This window comes from Mastigoproctus giganteus, chromosome 6 (genome assembly GCF_048544385.1).
Source record: "Mastigoproctus giganteus isolate SK-2022 chromosome 6, ASM4854438v1, whole genome shotgun sequence".
In the NCBI taxonomy this organism is placed as follows: domain Eukaryota; kingdom Metazoa; phylum Arthropoda; class Arachnida; order Uropygi; family Thelyphonidae; genus Mastigoproctus; species Mastigoproctus giganteus.
This window is the reverse complement of record NC_143580.1, coordinates 217586054-217601915: the sequence shown is the minus strand read 5'-3', so window position 1 is coordinate 217601915 and position 15862 is coordinate 217586054. Positions and strand designations below refer to the sequence as shown.

Sequence of the window (15862 nt, the reverse complement as noted above, 5' to 3'; positions counted from 1 at the left end):
AATTAAGATCAATTTTTCATTAAATTTTTTTGCTAAGGTTATCATAATATAAACAGATGCTTATTTCCCCATATTTTTGATATTTTAGAACATGGATTGGAATCACATAATGCAAGGAGGATTTCGTGAAACAACATTCACCGGCATTCTTCAAAAATCTTCGTTAATTCCAAATTAGGACAAAAAGAAAAAAGAATAGCTGTATGCTGAAAAACCAATAGTCAGGTAAAGTTTTTCATTATCAATATAATTTTGACAAAAACTAATTTTCTGAAAAAGCATGTTACACTGCCTTGTATGTTTATTACTTAACTACATCAATAAATGAACAATTATATTAAAAACCATATATTTCAGAGGAACGTGTGCCTCCTTTGTGGTACATACTGAGAAAAACCTTAAGGAACTGATTTATGGAAACTTGGGGACCTACATCATGTGTTAAGAGGTGGAGTTTTGTACTTTTAAAAATGTACTAGACAACAATTTTTTGTATAGTATAGCACACTGATTAAACTATCATAAAGTACCAATTACAGCCGCTGATTTTGCTGGGTATGCAAAAGATTTAATGCAAATTTTGAAGAAATTTAGAACTATATGCCATCACATAATTGGTACAGTGATAATTTTAATTAAAACAAGCGTAACACAGAAACTGAGTCAATAAGATTTACTAGAACTTGCTTAGCTGCAATTTCACTTACTTTCAAAAACAGTTCTGTAAAAATCAGTTTTTACTGCTAATTTACAATCAAATTGCAAGCACAGAAAAATATTACACATTTTACATGCTTATACTGGTTATCTTCATTACTAATTTTGCTGATTGTCCTAATTATGATAGTTGAGATTGAATCTCCTAGGAAGTAAGTTAATGTTCTGGAACAACAGGAAATTTCACTCTTGAGAGATAAACCTATCGAGTAAACTCCCAAGTTATGCATTCCAGTTTGAGCTCCAAGAAAAAATGACAAAATGGAAACTGCTCTTGCATAGATGGATGTAGTTTTATCGGGGAAAATCTATTGTAAGAAATTGGACTATAACCAGTGTGTAATTTCAACAGAAATTTGTGATACAGGTTGGCTTAAGGAGAGTATTATTGTTCATGTCTGACCTAACAATATTAATTGTAAACAACATTTATGAAGTTAAAGATATGCTGTAAGCAATAGAATGCTCCCTTTGCTGCTTGAACAGTGTTGTCATGAACTACTGGGAAATTTATTTATTGGTGACCCCAAACTAAAATGTATTGGAACCTATTGAAGACAGACAGTGTTGAAATAGGCTTAAATATTCTCTATATCAGAATACAAGGAGGAAGATTGTTCCAAAGGTTGAACATATTTAGTATGGCTAAATGAAGAGAAAGTTAGTTTCATGTTGAAAAGTGAATGGGTGTTGACGGCTCTGTTTCAAAGAAGCAGAATCAAAGATACTAATTAAGATGAACAGACTCCGTGGAAATACCAATAAAAATTATATGGAGTAGAAAAAATGAAGTGAGTCTGTAAACGGAGGATCATTAATTAACCTGATTGATTCTTTTGAGTAGTCAAGTGGAGGAGAGGGTTTTGGGATACCATTGGGAACAAATTTAGAAGAAAAGTAAGTGAGGATAGAGAGAACAGTTCATTTTTTTCTCCTTTTTCTTCTTAGAAGAAAAGTGTGTGAGAGTGAAAGAGAGAAAAGTTTATTTTCTTTTAATACTGGGGAAGTGATATTTGTGATTTTCTTACGATAAGAAAGGTTAAAATTTAATCATAATTGCTGGTCAAGGTACTTCAACTTGCTTAGAAACAGAATTAATAAAATTTACTAGAATTCACTTAGCTGCAAATTCACTTCCTTTCAAAAATAGTTCTGTAAAATTCTGTTTCTACTGCCAATTTACAATCAAATTGCAAACAGTTCCAAAAAATTATTACTTGCATTTCATGTGCTTACCAGATATATTCGTTACTACTCTTGTGCTTAATTGTTTTAATTATGATTGTTGAGATTAAATTTCCTAGAAAGTAAGTTAATGTTCTGGAACAAAAGAAAATTTGACTTTTGTGATATTCAAATTATTCTTTCCAGTTTGGGTTTCCAGTTCTTTTTATTGGGGAAAATGTATTGTAAGAAATGTATAACATTTTTGCAGTACCTGTACTATAATTTGAAGGTAATGGCATAATTTGAAGAGAAATTTATGACACAGGTGAGTTTAAAGGACTCTAAAGACAGTATTATTATTCATGTGTGACATAACAATATTAATTGTAAACAAAATTTAAAGACCCACTAATGAAATTGGCTTAATTGTTGTATTGATTAGCATATATCAGAATACAAGGAGGAAGAATCTTCCAAAGATTGAACATATTTAGTCTGGCTAAATGAGGAGAAAGTTAGTTTGAAGTTGAAAAGTGAATGAGCAGTGACTTGTTGATGGTCTGTTGGAAAGAAGTGGAATCAAAGATACTAATTCTGATGAACAGATTCCATGGAAATAACTAAAAATGATATGGTTTAGAAATATATGCATGTTAGGAAGTGGATTGAGTCTGTAACTGAGGGATCATTAATTAAGCTGATTTAATTGTGAATAGTTAAGCAAAGGAGAGGTTTTGGAGGTACGACCTAGGTATGGGAACAGTATTCCATGATACGATGGATTTTTGATTTATATGGAGTCAACTGTGTTAGAAGAAGAGTGAAAGAGAACAGAGTTGTTTTTTTCCTTTTCTTTTAATGCAGATGATGTAATATTTGTGAGTTTTTTTATGATAAGAAAGATTAAAAGTTATCATTATCCCTGGTACAGTTACTTCACCTTGTCTAGAAATTTATCAGTTCAAAGATTTGCATTGGATCTTGAGGCTTCTCTGTAAGAAATTGGAAGGATTGAAGAAAAGAAAGGGTTTTCCTTTTTATGGACTTTTTCAGCATGGTAGGATTCAAAAGTGGAATATAGTGGCAGATACCACGGGGTTCATTATCAACCCACTGCAGGATGGAAGCCTCCTCAACAATTTTTATGTTAAGGGAAATGGACCATTTTCTGCCATGCTGGTCCAATGTGGGTTGGCAGATCGACTGTACTTAGCACGTCAGGGAAATACCAATTTATGAAGAATGTGTGCTACAGCACTCCTGCTCCTTACCACTCGGCTATGGAGGCCTTTAACCTGTTCCAATTGTTAATTGTAGAAAGTTTTCTTTTAAGGAAACTTTATATAATCTAATTTAATCTTCTTCACTTGTTGAATTTATGGACTCTAGTTCTTGGATTCTTTTTAACAGTGAAAATTCAGCCTTCATTCATTTTGCTAACCCCTCTCACAAGCTTATAAACCTTAATCAGGTTACTTCTGAGGTGCCTGGTTGACAAGTTCTGCACCCCATACATACCGAAGCTTTTGTTATATAGTAGTAGTATTGGTGTGTGATGCAACAAAGCAAGTATATGAGCTTATGCAGCGTCAGCCAAAAAAAAAAAAATCACACCATTCCCTCCAAATGCCTGTCCAGTTCCACCTTAAATTTATTCAATCTGTCAACTTCCACGACAAATAGAAGTTTGTTCCAGCAATTAACCACCCGCTGGCTAAAGGTAAATTTCCGCATATCTATTCTCCATCTGTCTTTTGTTAATTTGAATTTATGCCCCCTTAGGTTCGTAATCTGAACAAGTGGAAGGATCCCATCAGAATTCAGCATGCTCAACCCATTCAAGGCCTTATACACCTCAACGAGATCAACGCGCAGGTGCCTTTTCTCCAGCCACTGCAATTTGCAGAACTTAAGCCTCTCTTGGTAAGAGGATCCCTTCATTCCCCTCACCAATCTTGTTGCCCTTCTCTGTACACGCTCAAGCAAATCGACATCCTTCCTAAAATGAGGCCTCCAGACGTGTATGCAGTACTCAAGGTGTGGCCTGACCATTGCCTTATACAGAGGAACAATCACCTCCTTTTCCCTGCTAGCAAAATGCCTATATATCATTGACAAAACCCCATGACCTGCCCTGGCAGCCTGTCTGCATTGCTCAGAAAACTTCATATCAGAAAACTTTTTTTTTTTTTCCATATCATATGGTCATCGTTTTGCTGATCTCACCATGCAAGTTTCTGTCTTTGGACCCTTTCAAGAAATTCAATATCTTTTTCCAGATGTGGTCTCCCTACTTGAACACTGTATTCATCAGTTGCTCTTACAATTGCTTTATACAGAGTGACTATGACTACCATATCTCCACAGGATAATATTCGATAGGACATCATGGGCTTTACTGACTACCACCTGTTTACACAACTCAAACAACTTTATATGTCCATATTTTAACTTGCAGATCCCTTTCTTCCTCCACTGTTTTTAATTCAACTGCACCATCTGTATAATTTATTTGTGGGTTGCTATTCCCCAAGTTAAGGGGTTCCCCTCTAAGCCCCCTTAGAGGGGGCTTAGAGGGGAACAGGTATCCTGTGTGTTATCAGACACTCAGCCTAAAACACTGATGGATCCAATATCTCTCTATTACAGAAGATTTAGGAGAAGTCCGGTTGGCCTGCCTCCCTAAAATCCACTCATGCACACCTTCTCGATGGTAAGCCCTGTTACGTCACTTAGGTGGCAACGAACGTGTAGAGTGGTTCTCTTCAAGACGCCTGGTCAGCATGAAGAGGAAAAAGACCAAAACCTCCAGCAATGAGAGCACAACAATACAAATGGCCCTCAGTCCCCAGCAGCTTTCACTCTCCCTCTTACGGCAGCGAGAGGATCAGAGTGGAAGCAGAGGGTGCTAAGAATCTCTGGGTACGACCAGGCTGCCATGCACGGAAATTGAACTTGGCCTGTTATAACGTACGATCACTCATCGGTGAAGACAGGATATTAGAGCTGGAAAAGGAATTAGAAAATGTGAATTGGAATATCATCGGTTTGGCTGAAACAAGAAGAAGAAATGAATCACTTATAAGTTTATCAAGTGGAAATCTGCTGTACACCAATGGAAACAGTGAAAGGAGTGAAGGTGGAGTTGGGTTTCTGGTCCATAAAGATTTTAAAAACAACATTTTGGAATTCAAAAGTACATCACCAAGGGTGTCAAGACTAATACTCAAGATTTCTAAGAGGTACAAGCTAAAGATTATAATGATTTATGCACCAACATCGAGCCATGATGATGAAGAGGTTGAAGAAATGTACACTGAAATTGAGAGTCTTCTAGATGAGCAGAAAACCCACTACACTATTATTATGGGGGACTTCAATGCTAAGGTTGGAAAAAGGCAAAACAGCGCAGAAAGAGGAACTATAGGAAATTTTGGAATTGGTGAAAGAAATAAAAGAGGTGAAAGACTTGTGGAATTTGCAGAATCTCAAGGAATGTCAGTAATGAACACTTTTTTCAAGAAAAGGGTGAACAGAAAGTGGACATGGAAGAGTCCAAATGGATTAACAACTAATGAAATCGACTTCATCCTCACTAACAGAAGATATATTGTGACTGATGTTACCGTCCTGAATAAGGTAAATGTTGGAAGTGATCACAGAATGGTAAGATGTACACTTGATATAGATGTAGGAAAGGAAAGGAAAAAACTGACTCGAGTAAATAATACAAAGGTCTTTGAGATAACAGAAGAGGAGAAAAAGCAGTATGTACTGGAACTTAAGAACAAGTATGAGCTTCTGCAGACTGCTGAGGACCAAGATATCGACGAGGAATATTACAACTTTTTGAAAGTGATAAAGCCCAAGAAACCTATAGGGAAACAGAAATCCAAAGAAGAAAAAATTAGTCAAGAAACACTTTACATGATGAACCAAAGACGACAAATGAAGAGCAAGAAAAACACTGACAGGGAGAAAATTGAGTATACTGAGTTATGCAAAGCCATTAGAAAGAGACTCAGAGAGGACATAAAAAGATTTAACACAAGAAAAGTAGAACAAGCATTAAAGGAAAACAAAGGATTTAAATCAGCAGCCATGAGCAGTAATACAGAAAGACAAATGATACTGAAACTGAAGAATAGCGATGGTGTACTTATAAACAGCAGAGAAGGCATAATTCAAATAGCAGAAGACTACTATAGAGAATTATACACGGAGCTAGGGAATGATACCAGCAGTGGGGAAGATGGATTGCAAAGTAGCAACACATACAACATACCCAATATTCTTCCTGATGAGGTAGAACATGCATTGAAGAAAATGAAGAATCGGAAAGCCTCGGGGGAAGATGAAGTTACTGTAGAGTTGTTAAAATTGGGAGGAAGAGACATAACACAAATACTGGCAAGGCTCTTCACAAAGTGCATTAGAAAAGGTGCGATGCCTAAGCAGTGGAATAATGCAATCATAGTTTTGCTGCATAAGAAAGGAGATAAATCAGAAATTGGAAATTATAGACCAATTAGCTTGTTATCCCATATCTACAAGTTGTTCACAAGGGTCATTACTAACAGATTAGAAAGAATACTTGATGAGAAAATCGAAAACCGAAAGAGCAAGCTGGCTTTAGGACAGGATTCTCAACTATGGATCACCTTCACGTAATATCACAGCTAATGGAGAAAGCAAATGAATATAAAACACCATTATGCCTGGCATTTGTGGATTATGAAAAGGCATTTGACTCCATACAGCATAAGGCAATGTTTCAGGCACTGGAAAGACAAGGCATAGATACTCCATATATTATGATTTTGAAGAAAATATATGAGAGTGCTACATCCTTTATTAGACTAGACAAAGACAGTAGCAAATTTAAAATCGAGAAAGGAGTTCGACAAGGAGACACAATATCTCCGAAGCTGTTTACTGCTGCCCTTGAGGAAGCTTTCAGAAGATTCGACTGGTCGCAGAAAGGAGTCAATGTGAACGGAGAGTACCTAAACCATTTACGATTTGCAGATGACATTGTGGTCATAAGCCATGATCCCAAAGAATTAGAGGAAAATCTTAATCAGTTATGCACAGTTAGTAAGGATTTTGGACTAAAGATGAATATGGCTAAAACAAAAGTAATGATGAACAAGTATGCCGCGGAAAGGGAAATAATGATTGAAGGAGCAGTAATTGAAAAGGTGGAGTCATATACTTATCTGGGACAAGTTATTAGCTGTAATAATGATAAATGGCTGGAAGTCAAGAGAAGAATAAATTTTGGATGGATAGCATTCAGGAAATATAGTCATATACTGAAGAGCAATATCCCAGTTTGTCTGAAACGTAAAATAATGAATCAATGTATACTCCCCCACCATGACTTATGGAAGTGAAACTTGGGCACTCACCAAAAGAATGGAAGAGAAGCTAAGAACTACACAGCGAAGAATGGAACGAATTATATTGGGAATCAGACTGTTAGATAAGAAGAGAAACACATGGATTAGGCAGCAAACTCAAGTAAAGGACATTCTTATCAAAACTAAAGAACTAAAATGGTCTTGGGCAGGACACATAGCTCGAAGACATGATGACAGATGGACAAAGAAAATAACAGAATGGTACCCAAGAGGAGCTAGAAGAAAACCTGGAAGACAAAGGCGGAGATGGATAGATGAAATTCATGAGTTTTTGAGTAGTAAATGGATGACCAGTGCTCAAAACAGAAGGAACTGGAAAGTTGCTGGAGAGGCCTTCATCCTGCAGTGGATTGAAAATGGCTGATGATGATGATGATGATGATTCCCCAAGTGTAAGACATTGCATTTCACTGTATAAAAAAAAAATTGCCACTTTTCTGACTATTCTTGCAGCCAGTTCAAATCACCTTGGAGCGTTGCTTGGTATTGATCTTTAACTATTCTGCCAGTCTTTACATCATCTGAAAATTTTAACTTCAAGCATTCTATCCTATCATTGATATCACTTAGCAATACATTATAGAATTTTTCCAGTAAACCCAACACATTTCAGCTTGTATAATAACCTGCTTATGAATAATTGTGACAAAATACCTTACTAAGTTTAACATGATTTTTCCTTAACAAAACCATATTATTTGTCATTCAGAATGATATATTTATCTAATTGTCCCTGGGTTACACTCTTAAAAAATCATAGCTTCCAAAATTTTCCCTACAGCTAAAGTCATACTAAGTGGTCTGTTGTTACCAACTTTGCTCTTAGAACTACCTTTGTGTATTGGTGATACATTGGCACTTCTCCAGTACAAAGGAATCTCTTCCAAGTCCAGTCTGAGTAATCAAAGTGTCACTTCCAAAGCTACTCAAGTAAGTCTGTATGTATAATTAATAAAGTAGATGTAGTTATAACAACTTGTGGCTAATGTAAACATGTTTAGGCATTCTTCCTCCTCCAAAATTTTTTAAAAGAAATTATTTTTTTTTGTATATGCATATGGTCTTTCTTTGACTTCTATGAACAAAATTGTTTGCTGATAAATTATTTCTTGTATTGGAAGAAAAGCTTTTGAAGAATGGCTTTTGGTTCATCCCACAGGCGCCAGTTCTGCTTACCAAAAGTGGCCCACTGGGCACTCCATCCCCCACCAATGAAGGAATAAAAATTGAGAATTCTTCTTAAAATTATATTACTTTGTGTTTGGGGATTTGCAAGCAGAGCTGAACAATTATAGTTTCATTTTATTTTTTTTTTTTGTCAAGAAATATGCTTAGAATAAATGTAGTAAACTGCATGAGAGATATTTTTAAATTAACCTTTTAAGAATTCAGTCTACTTTTACAACTTATGCAGATTTTAATGTTCAAGAAAGTTTATATATATGATCACGTTTTAATTATTTATTTATTTATTTTTCGTAGGTTGAACTGAAATTGCAATTGCAGGTGGATGATAGTCAGCGAAGGATACCCAAGTTACAAAGACTACTTCTTGTGCCATTTGTTATTTATAATTGACATTAATTTGATATTTTTATTGTGTTGTTAAGTCTCTTATATATAAGGGCCACTTGTTCATAAAAAAAAAAAATTCTGTTTGAACAAATTTTTACGCTTGAATTATGTGAAAATGTCATGTACTTCAACAAATCTGATGAAGAGGAATAATAAGACTAATTTTATGTCTTTAATGTTTGCATTGTTAATTTTATATTTAGGAAAATAAATTATTTAAAAAAAATTACTCTTTGTGTAGTCAATTTTTCCAGCAGAATTAATAAAATCAGCTGCAAAGTATGTAAAAGTCATTTTCCTTATATATCTGTTTAGTTTTCTTAACTAAAAAATGTGGAAGCGGCTTAGTTTCATTCATATATATTATGAATATATATGACTCCTATTTATAATTTTTACCCGAAATTTTTTTTTTCTAAAAAAAACATTTTAAAATTTTTTCTTAAATTTTTGATTGTATTTTAAAATTCATGGAGAAAGTTTTTAATTTCCCTGAATTCTGCTTGCAGCATTCATTATTAATTGTAAAATTAAAATATACATTTTAATTTTACACTATCCAAGGAACATTGAGGGGAAAGGCTGAAATTCAAAATCAACTGACTCTTAACACCAGTTATTTCTGTGGTAATTACATTATATCACAAAGTAGAGGCATATGATATAGGAATGCAAGTATATACAGCATCAGCCAAAAAAGAAAAACCCTTCCCATCTCACCCGTCCATTAATTGCAGAACTCCAGAGTCCTGCAATTAATTTATTTATGCTAACTTCTACAATAACAAGTCTGTTCCAGCAATCAACCACCTGCTGGCTAAAGGCAAATTTCCACACATCGATTCTACAACCAGCTTTCTTCAATTTGAATTCATGTACCCTCAGGCAATTAATCTGGGCACAATGAAGAATCCCATTCAAGGCCTATTACTCCTCAAACAGATCACTTCGCAGGTCTCTAGACACTGCAATTTGCAGGCTGTTTTCTTCGTAAGAGCAACCCTTTTTCTAAAAGAGAAGGACAAAAAGACTAATCTTTTTGTCCTTCTCTGTATTCGTTCCAGCAGCTCTACATCCTGCTAATGTAGAGTAATCAGTACTCAGTGTGCTCTGAACATTGCCTTGTACAAAGGGATAATCACCTTATCCCTGCTAGAAAAATTCCTGTACATTGTCTGCACTGCTCTGAAAACTTTATCTGAATGATCAGTCACCCCAGGTCTTTTATTTTCTACCACCCATCACACAGTTGATATATTACTCTGGGGTACAGTACTGCCCATTACTCTGGGCAGTACTGTACTTACATTTGTCAATGTTAAAATTCAGTTGCCATCTCTCAGTCCATCTGCTCAATTTTTCTAGATCCTGTTGCAGTAGTGTACTGTCATTAACAACCCTGCCGACTTTGGTATTGTCATGAAATTTGCGCATTAAGCATGATATACCTTCGTCAATATCATTAATAATTACAGAAAATAACAATGGACCCAGCACTGTACCCTGGGGGACTGTCCATTGATTACCACCCTCTGAATTATCCCGTTCAACCACCCCTTTATCCATAGCAGCCATTTTCCCTTAATGCTATAGTGCTCCAATTTGTACAGTAGTCTTCCATGTGCAACAATATCAAAAGCTTTCTTAAGATCCAAGTATATGATATCAGAATTATTTTTTGCATCCAGTTTCTTTGTGACCTCATCATAGTATCCAATCAAATTGGTGAGACAAGGCTTTTCCAAAACAAACTCATGCTTTGTCCGAACTATAATTGAATTCTTGTCTAGATGATCCTGCAGTGTTTCTTTAACCAGTGCCTCCATTATTTTCCCCATAACAAAAATTAAACAGGTCTGTAATTTCTCGTGTGACCTTCAAACCCCTGCCTTTGTGAACTGCTGATACATTTGCACATCTCCAGTCCTTGGGGAACTCCCTTGAGTCCAACAATGTCTTCATAATCTTGGCTAAGGGCCTGCTTAATAAACTTCTGGCATTGCTCTCCATGAATAACTCCTCGTGTGAATGCAGATGAAAAATACTAATTCAGTTTTTCAGCTACCGGAGCAGAATCATTAACAATCGAACCATCAATATGAAGTGGACCAATTTGATTCATCCCCTTCCAGAGATTACATAAGTAAAGAACTCTTTGCTGTTTTTCTTTGCATCCTTTGCCAAAGATTTCTCGTAATCTTCGAAACCTCCTTGGCGACTTGATTACAGACCAGCTTATATCTACCATAGGCTTCTTTGTCATCATCTGATAATTTATATGTATCCCATGCATTTTTCCTCTCTGCCACCTGTCTAATCAGTTCATCAAACATTCATTTATGCTTAAATCTTGAACAATATTTCTTAGTATGAAAAGCCTAGCAGCTTCCAAGATTAATTCCTTGAATGCTTCCCATTTAGAATTTGCTGTTGGTATCATCGTCAGTTGTTTCCACTATAGAATTTAAAAACTGTCTCAGACCACAGTAGTCACCTTTATGAAAACAAAACCTTTCTTTTACACACCTAGTGGTAGTAACATCATTGAATAAATCTCAAATCGGCACAATGTGATCACTGCCACCTATTATTTCCTTTTTATCTGCAGATTCTTAATGCATGACGAATCACTTCTGCATTGAGATCAAGAGTATTATACCCTCTCAGGGCTGCGTTTACCACTAGGCAAAATAGACACGTGTCTAGGGCCTACTGAAAAGAAGGGCCTGCACAGAGGTATTTGTCAGTACTGCATGAAATAAATCCACTGACTTCTAAATTTAATTTAAAAATATATACCAATAATAACACTTGTTGCAATCATCCACAGGTTCAATTTCTACAGTGGTATCATTATATGATAGCATATACAACTTTATTAAAAAATATGCGTAACAACTTCAAGTAATTTGAAAATGAAGCTGGAAATATTTTTCATTGAGAACATCGTTCAATTAGGAGGTGGCGAAGCTTTTAGAGAACATATTTTTAACCGTTTGTGATAGAATACTTACTGATTTGTGTAGAAGAGATTATGTATATACAGACATAAACAAATTTATATATGATTACAGTGAAGAAGCATTCATGCATTGTAAAACATATTGGTGGAATTTATAGTAAAGATGTAAATGTTGATGAACTGCAAGTGGAAATGGAACAGTTTGATATATTATGTAAGGCTGTAAATGTAGTCACTGCTTCTGAAAAATTGAATTTTATAATCGAAAACAAAATTATATCCACATTTCCTAACGTCAGAATAATTTTAAGATTGTTTTTAACATTACCAATGAGCAAGACCAAAGGGGGGGGGTCTAAGTTTGACTTGTGGGTGCCTCCGTGGGCAGGAGCAGTAGTGAGTAGCACACGCTTCTTGATTAGACCGGGGTTCGAGCCCGTCACCACCAAATACGGAGGATGCGGAAAGGTCAGAGAATGACCACCGCATATTCCCAGAGCAATATGGCCTTAGTTGCTAATGCTCCTAAGTCCAAATAACAAACAGTTTGACTTGTAGAGGGGACTTCTTTAATGATGAAAAAAAAAAAAAAAAAAAAAACTCCCATTTCGCGCCTCCATTCGTTCCCAATGCCTGCCCAACTCAGCCTTAAATTTATTTAGGCTATCAACTTCCACAACAAAAGACAAAATTCTGTTCCACCAGACAACCTCCCACTGGCTAAAGCTCAATTTCTGCACATCTATTCCAACTGTTTCCTCAGTTTGAATCTATACCCCCTCAGGTTCTTAATCTGAGCAGGAGCAAGAATCCCATCAACATTCAGCCTGCTCAGCCCATTCAAGGCCTTATACACCTCAATCAGATCACCTCTCAGTTGCCTACTCTCCAGTTTGCAATTTGCACAACTTCAGCCTTTCTTGGTAAGAGAAGCCTTACCAATTTTATTGCCCTTCTTTGTACTTGTTCTAGCAACTCTATATCCCTTTTAAAATGAGGCCTCCAGACCTGTACACAGTACCCTAGGTGTGGCCAGACCATTGCTTTGTAGAACGGGATAATCACCTCCCTGTCCCTGCTAGCAAAATTCCTATATATCATTGACAAGACTCCATACTACACTCCCTGAGTGTAGCACCACACAGTTAATACATTTCTTTTGGATTATTGCTACCTATATGCAGTACTTTGCATCTGTCAATGTTTAAACTTCAGTTGCCACTTCTCAGCCCATTTCCCAACTTTTCTAGACCCAGTTGGAGTTTTAAGAACAAACTTTCTTCTCAAAGAACGTTTATTCTTAAAAAATAAAAATAATAGTGAATAGCTGTAGCACTGCAATTTACTATAATGGCCTATCTGAAAACCATTATTACTGTACAATTTAAATATAAATTAACAGTTGCAGAAATCATTTTCTAGCCACTGCGGAAGAGGGTGATAGTACTTTCAACACCATATACACTGCCCTTCCATTAATATTTGCACACCCCTTCATGGACAGGGAAACAGGTCCTATGCATACAACACGTCACAGAACCTATAACTATGCACCCTGGACTTATAAGCAAGTGTTCTGTATGAGACATCGCAGTCACTCTGGGAATCCCTAGGTCAATGATTAGTGACGTCATATAAAAATGAACGAGGAATGGGATGGAATCTGGTAAAAAACGGCATGGTCAAGAGACTTCTGTGAAGAACTGTGTCCCAGATCGTAATTTGCCATTGTCTCAAGTCACACAAACCCTCTGTGAGAGTATTCGGACTGATGTCAGCACTAGCATAATACGAAGAAAACTCCATTACATGGATTACAATGGTCATACAGCTGTTCAAAAGCCATTTTCCCCACAACAAATGGTAGACGCCGATTAACATTGTGTAAAGAACGCAAATACTTGACTGAAGAATAGTGGAAAACAGTTCTGTGGATAGTGGAGTCGAGGGCTGCACTCTACCAGTCTGATGGCCGTTCCCGAGAATGACATGGGAACAGTTCTTTCCTGATTGTATTCTCCCAACAATGAAGTTTATTGGTGGCAGTGTTATGTTATGGGGCTGCTTTTCATGGTTTGGCTTGTGCCCATTATTTGTTATCGACAAAACCATTAATGCTGTGCAATATCAGGACAGCCTCCACAATTATGCGCTTCCGGCATTGTGGCAATACTTCGAGGAAGGCCCATACCAGTATCAGCAAGACAACGCGCCATGCCATATTGCTCGGGTCGTAACAGAGTGGTTTGAGGAAATGGGTGTGGAAAAGTTGTATTGGCCAACTCAGTGTCATGATCTGAAAACGAGGCTATCAGGCCTTGAGCAGCTCTAAAGCCTTCAGTATATACCTTATAACTAATTAAGAAGGTTGCAGTTGTTTTCTAAACCTGTGACATCGAATTCTCAGTTCCGATTGGAAATAGAACCTAAACCTTTGCAGCTCCCTAATATGGACTTCAAAGATCTATTCTCTAATAAAACTGTTTCTTTCTTCCTGACCTTGTATTAAAGTAATTGTAACATAATGCAGTTTTACAATATTAGATTCGCCATTGGATATCTGTAGGCAAATTGATCTAATATGCCTATTCTATTAGATTCACTCTCCCCATCAAAAAGAAAAAAGATGCAGATCATATCAGGCGTCATATTCTACAAAATGAAACATTGGTAAAACTTCTTATTTTAAGGGTACATTTTAAATACCACGATTTAACAAAACTAAACATTTATGTGGAAAAAAAATACTGTAATTTCAAAATCGAAACCATCGTCCCTTTTACGCCACAAACTCCAAATTGCTTTACACATACGAGTATTAAAAGACGCGGAAACCAAGGAATGTAAATTATACTGGATGTTCTGCTGTAAAAAGGAATATATTTTATATCACAGTCTATATTCTTTTCTGCATCAGCAATTGCATAGTAGAGATCATGTTTTAAGAAAGGATCTGTATCTACTCTTAAAGTCTTTGGCTAATGATTTCTTGAAGTGGCCTACCGATTTTCTTTATCAAAATCAAATTATGCACTGCATAATTTGAATTGTAAATGAAATTTAAATTTAGAGCCATATTGTAAAAAATTTTCAATAAATAATTTGTCTTTCTGCATAAGTTATACTAATCAGTAGTTTGCTTCAATGGTCAAAACGGAATTCTTGTTATTGTATTAAGTTGAAAAATCATTCTTTTGAGGGTCAAATTGCATTATGGGTGAGGGAACCACAATGGAAATACTCTCGTAAGCAGTGAACATGTCACAGTAATCTGACATCCGACGAGATTATATACATTACTCGACATGACCATGGGCTAAATAATGACGTCACTCTAGTAGTACACCAAGTATTGGTAGACCAACCTCAATGTGATTGGATCTCAGCTGACCAATAGCGTTTCAAAATTTTATGACAAAATATATATATATTGGTATTTGGTATTTCTTCGGTATTGTTTTTTCGGTTTCAGTTCTTGTGTGTTAAAGTTTTTGATAGCAGGCGATTATAATGGCAGAAAATAATCAAATTTATTCTGTTGTTGGCATTGACAACGTTTCTCACGATTTTGAAATTTTCAATGAACTTGGACAAGGAGGTAAGAATTAAATGAAATTTATATTTCAAATAGAGTAGGTATGTATGTTACCAACAGAAAGTATGTTACTTTCTACAAATAACAGAAATGTGCCTTTGCTTTTCATAATACTGTATTTTAAACTTCAGCTATTTAAAAATTTAATAAATGAATTGAAATTAAGTATAAATCCTTTAATATAATTGCTAAGACTATAATGATATTTTAAAAAGTCTTAAATTTGTTAATTCAAGTTAGTTGTAGTTTTAGTCTAACTCCATTTTGTGCCCTAGAATTAATTGGTGCATATGGCCATCGCGATAGTTATGCTTTTTCGGCAGATGTAATTAAATCTTAGAAGTCTTAAAATTACTTTTGTTTCTATCTGAATAAAATAGTTTTAAAAGAGTAATAGTTGTGTGCAAATGAAATGCAAAAGAT

The 15862-nt window shown here is 35.7% G+C and overlaps 1 protein-coding gene and 1 long non-coding RNA gene across 2 annotated transcripts in view; both read left to right on the top strand.

The window, feature by feature from the left end:
* Positions 1-131: 131 nt before the first annotated feature.
* LOC150084976 (uncharacterized) lies at positions 132-8873 on the top strand. Its single transcript, XR_016547093.1, has 3 exons — positions 132-225; positions 8089-8237; positions 8790-8873. It is a non-coding gene; the product is annotated as an uncharacterized LOC150084976 (long non-coding RNA).
* Positions 8874-15354: 6481 nt separating this feature from the next.
* The window catches only part of LOC150084975 (putative ribosomal protein S6 kinase alpha-2), a 28793-nt gene continuing 28285 nt past the window's right edge, over positions 15355-15862 (top strand). The window contains exon 1 of the mRNA XM_090376418.1: positions 15355-15442. Coding sequence (XP_090232544.1) covers positions 15355-15442 — 88 coding nt within the window. The remainder of the gene's footprint in view (positions 15443-15862) is intronic.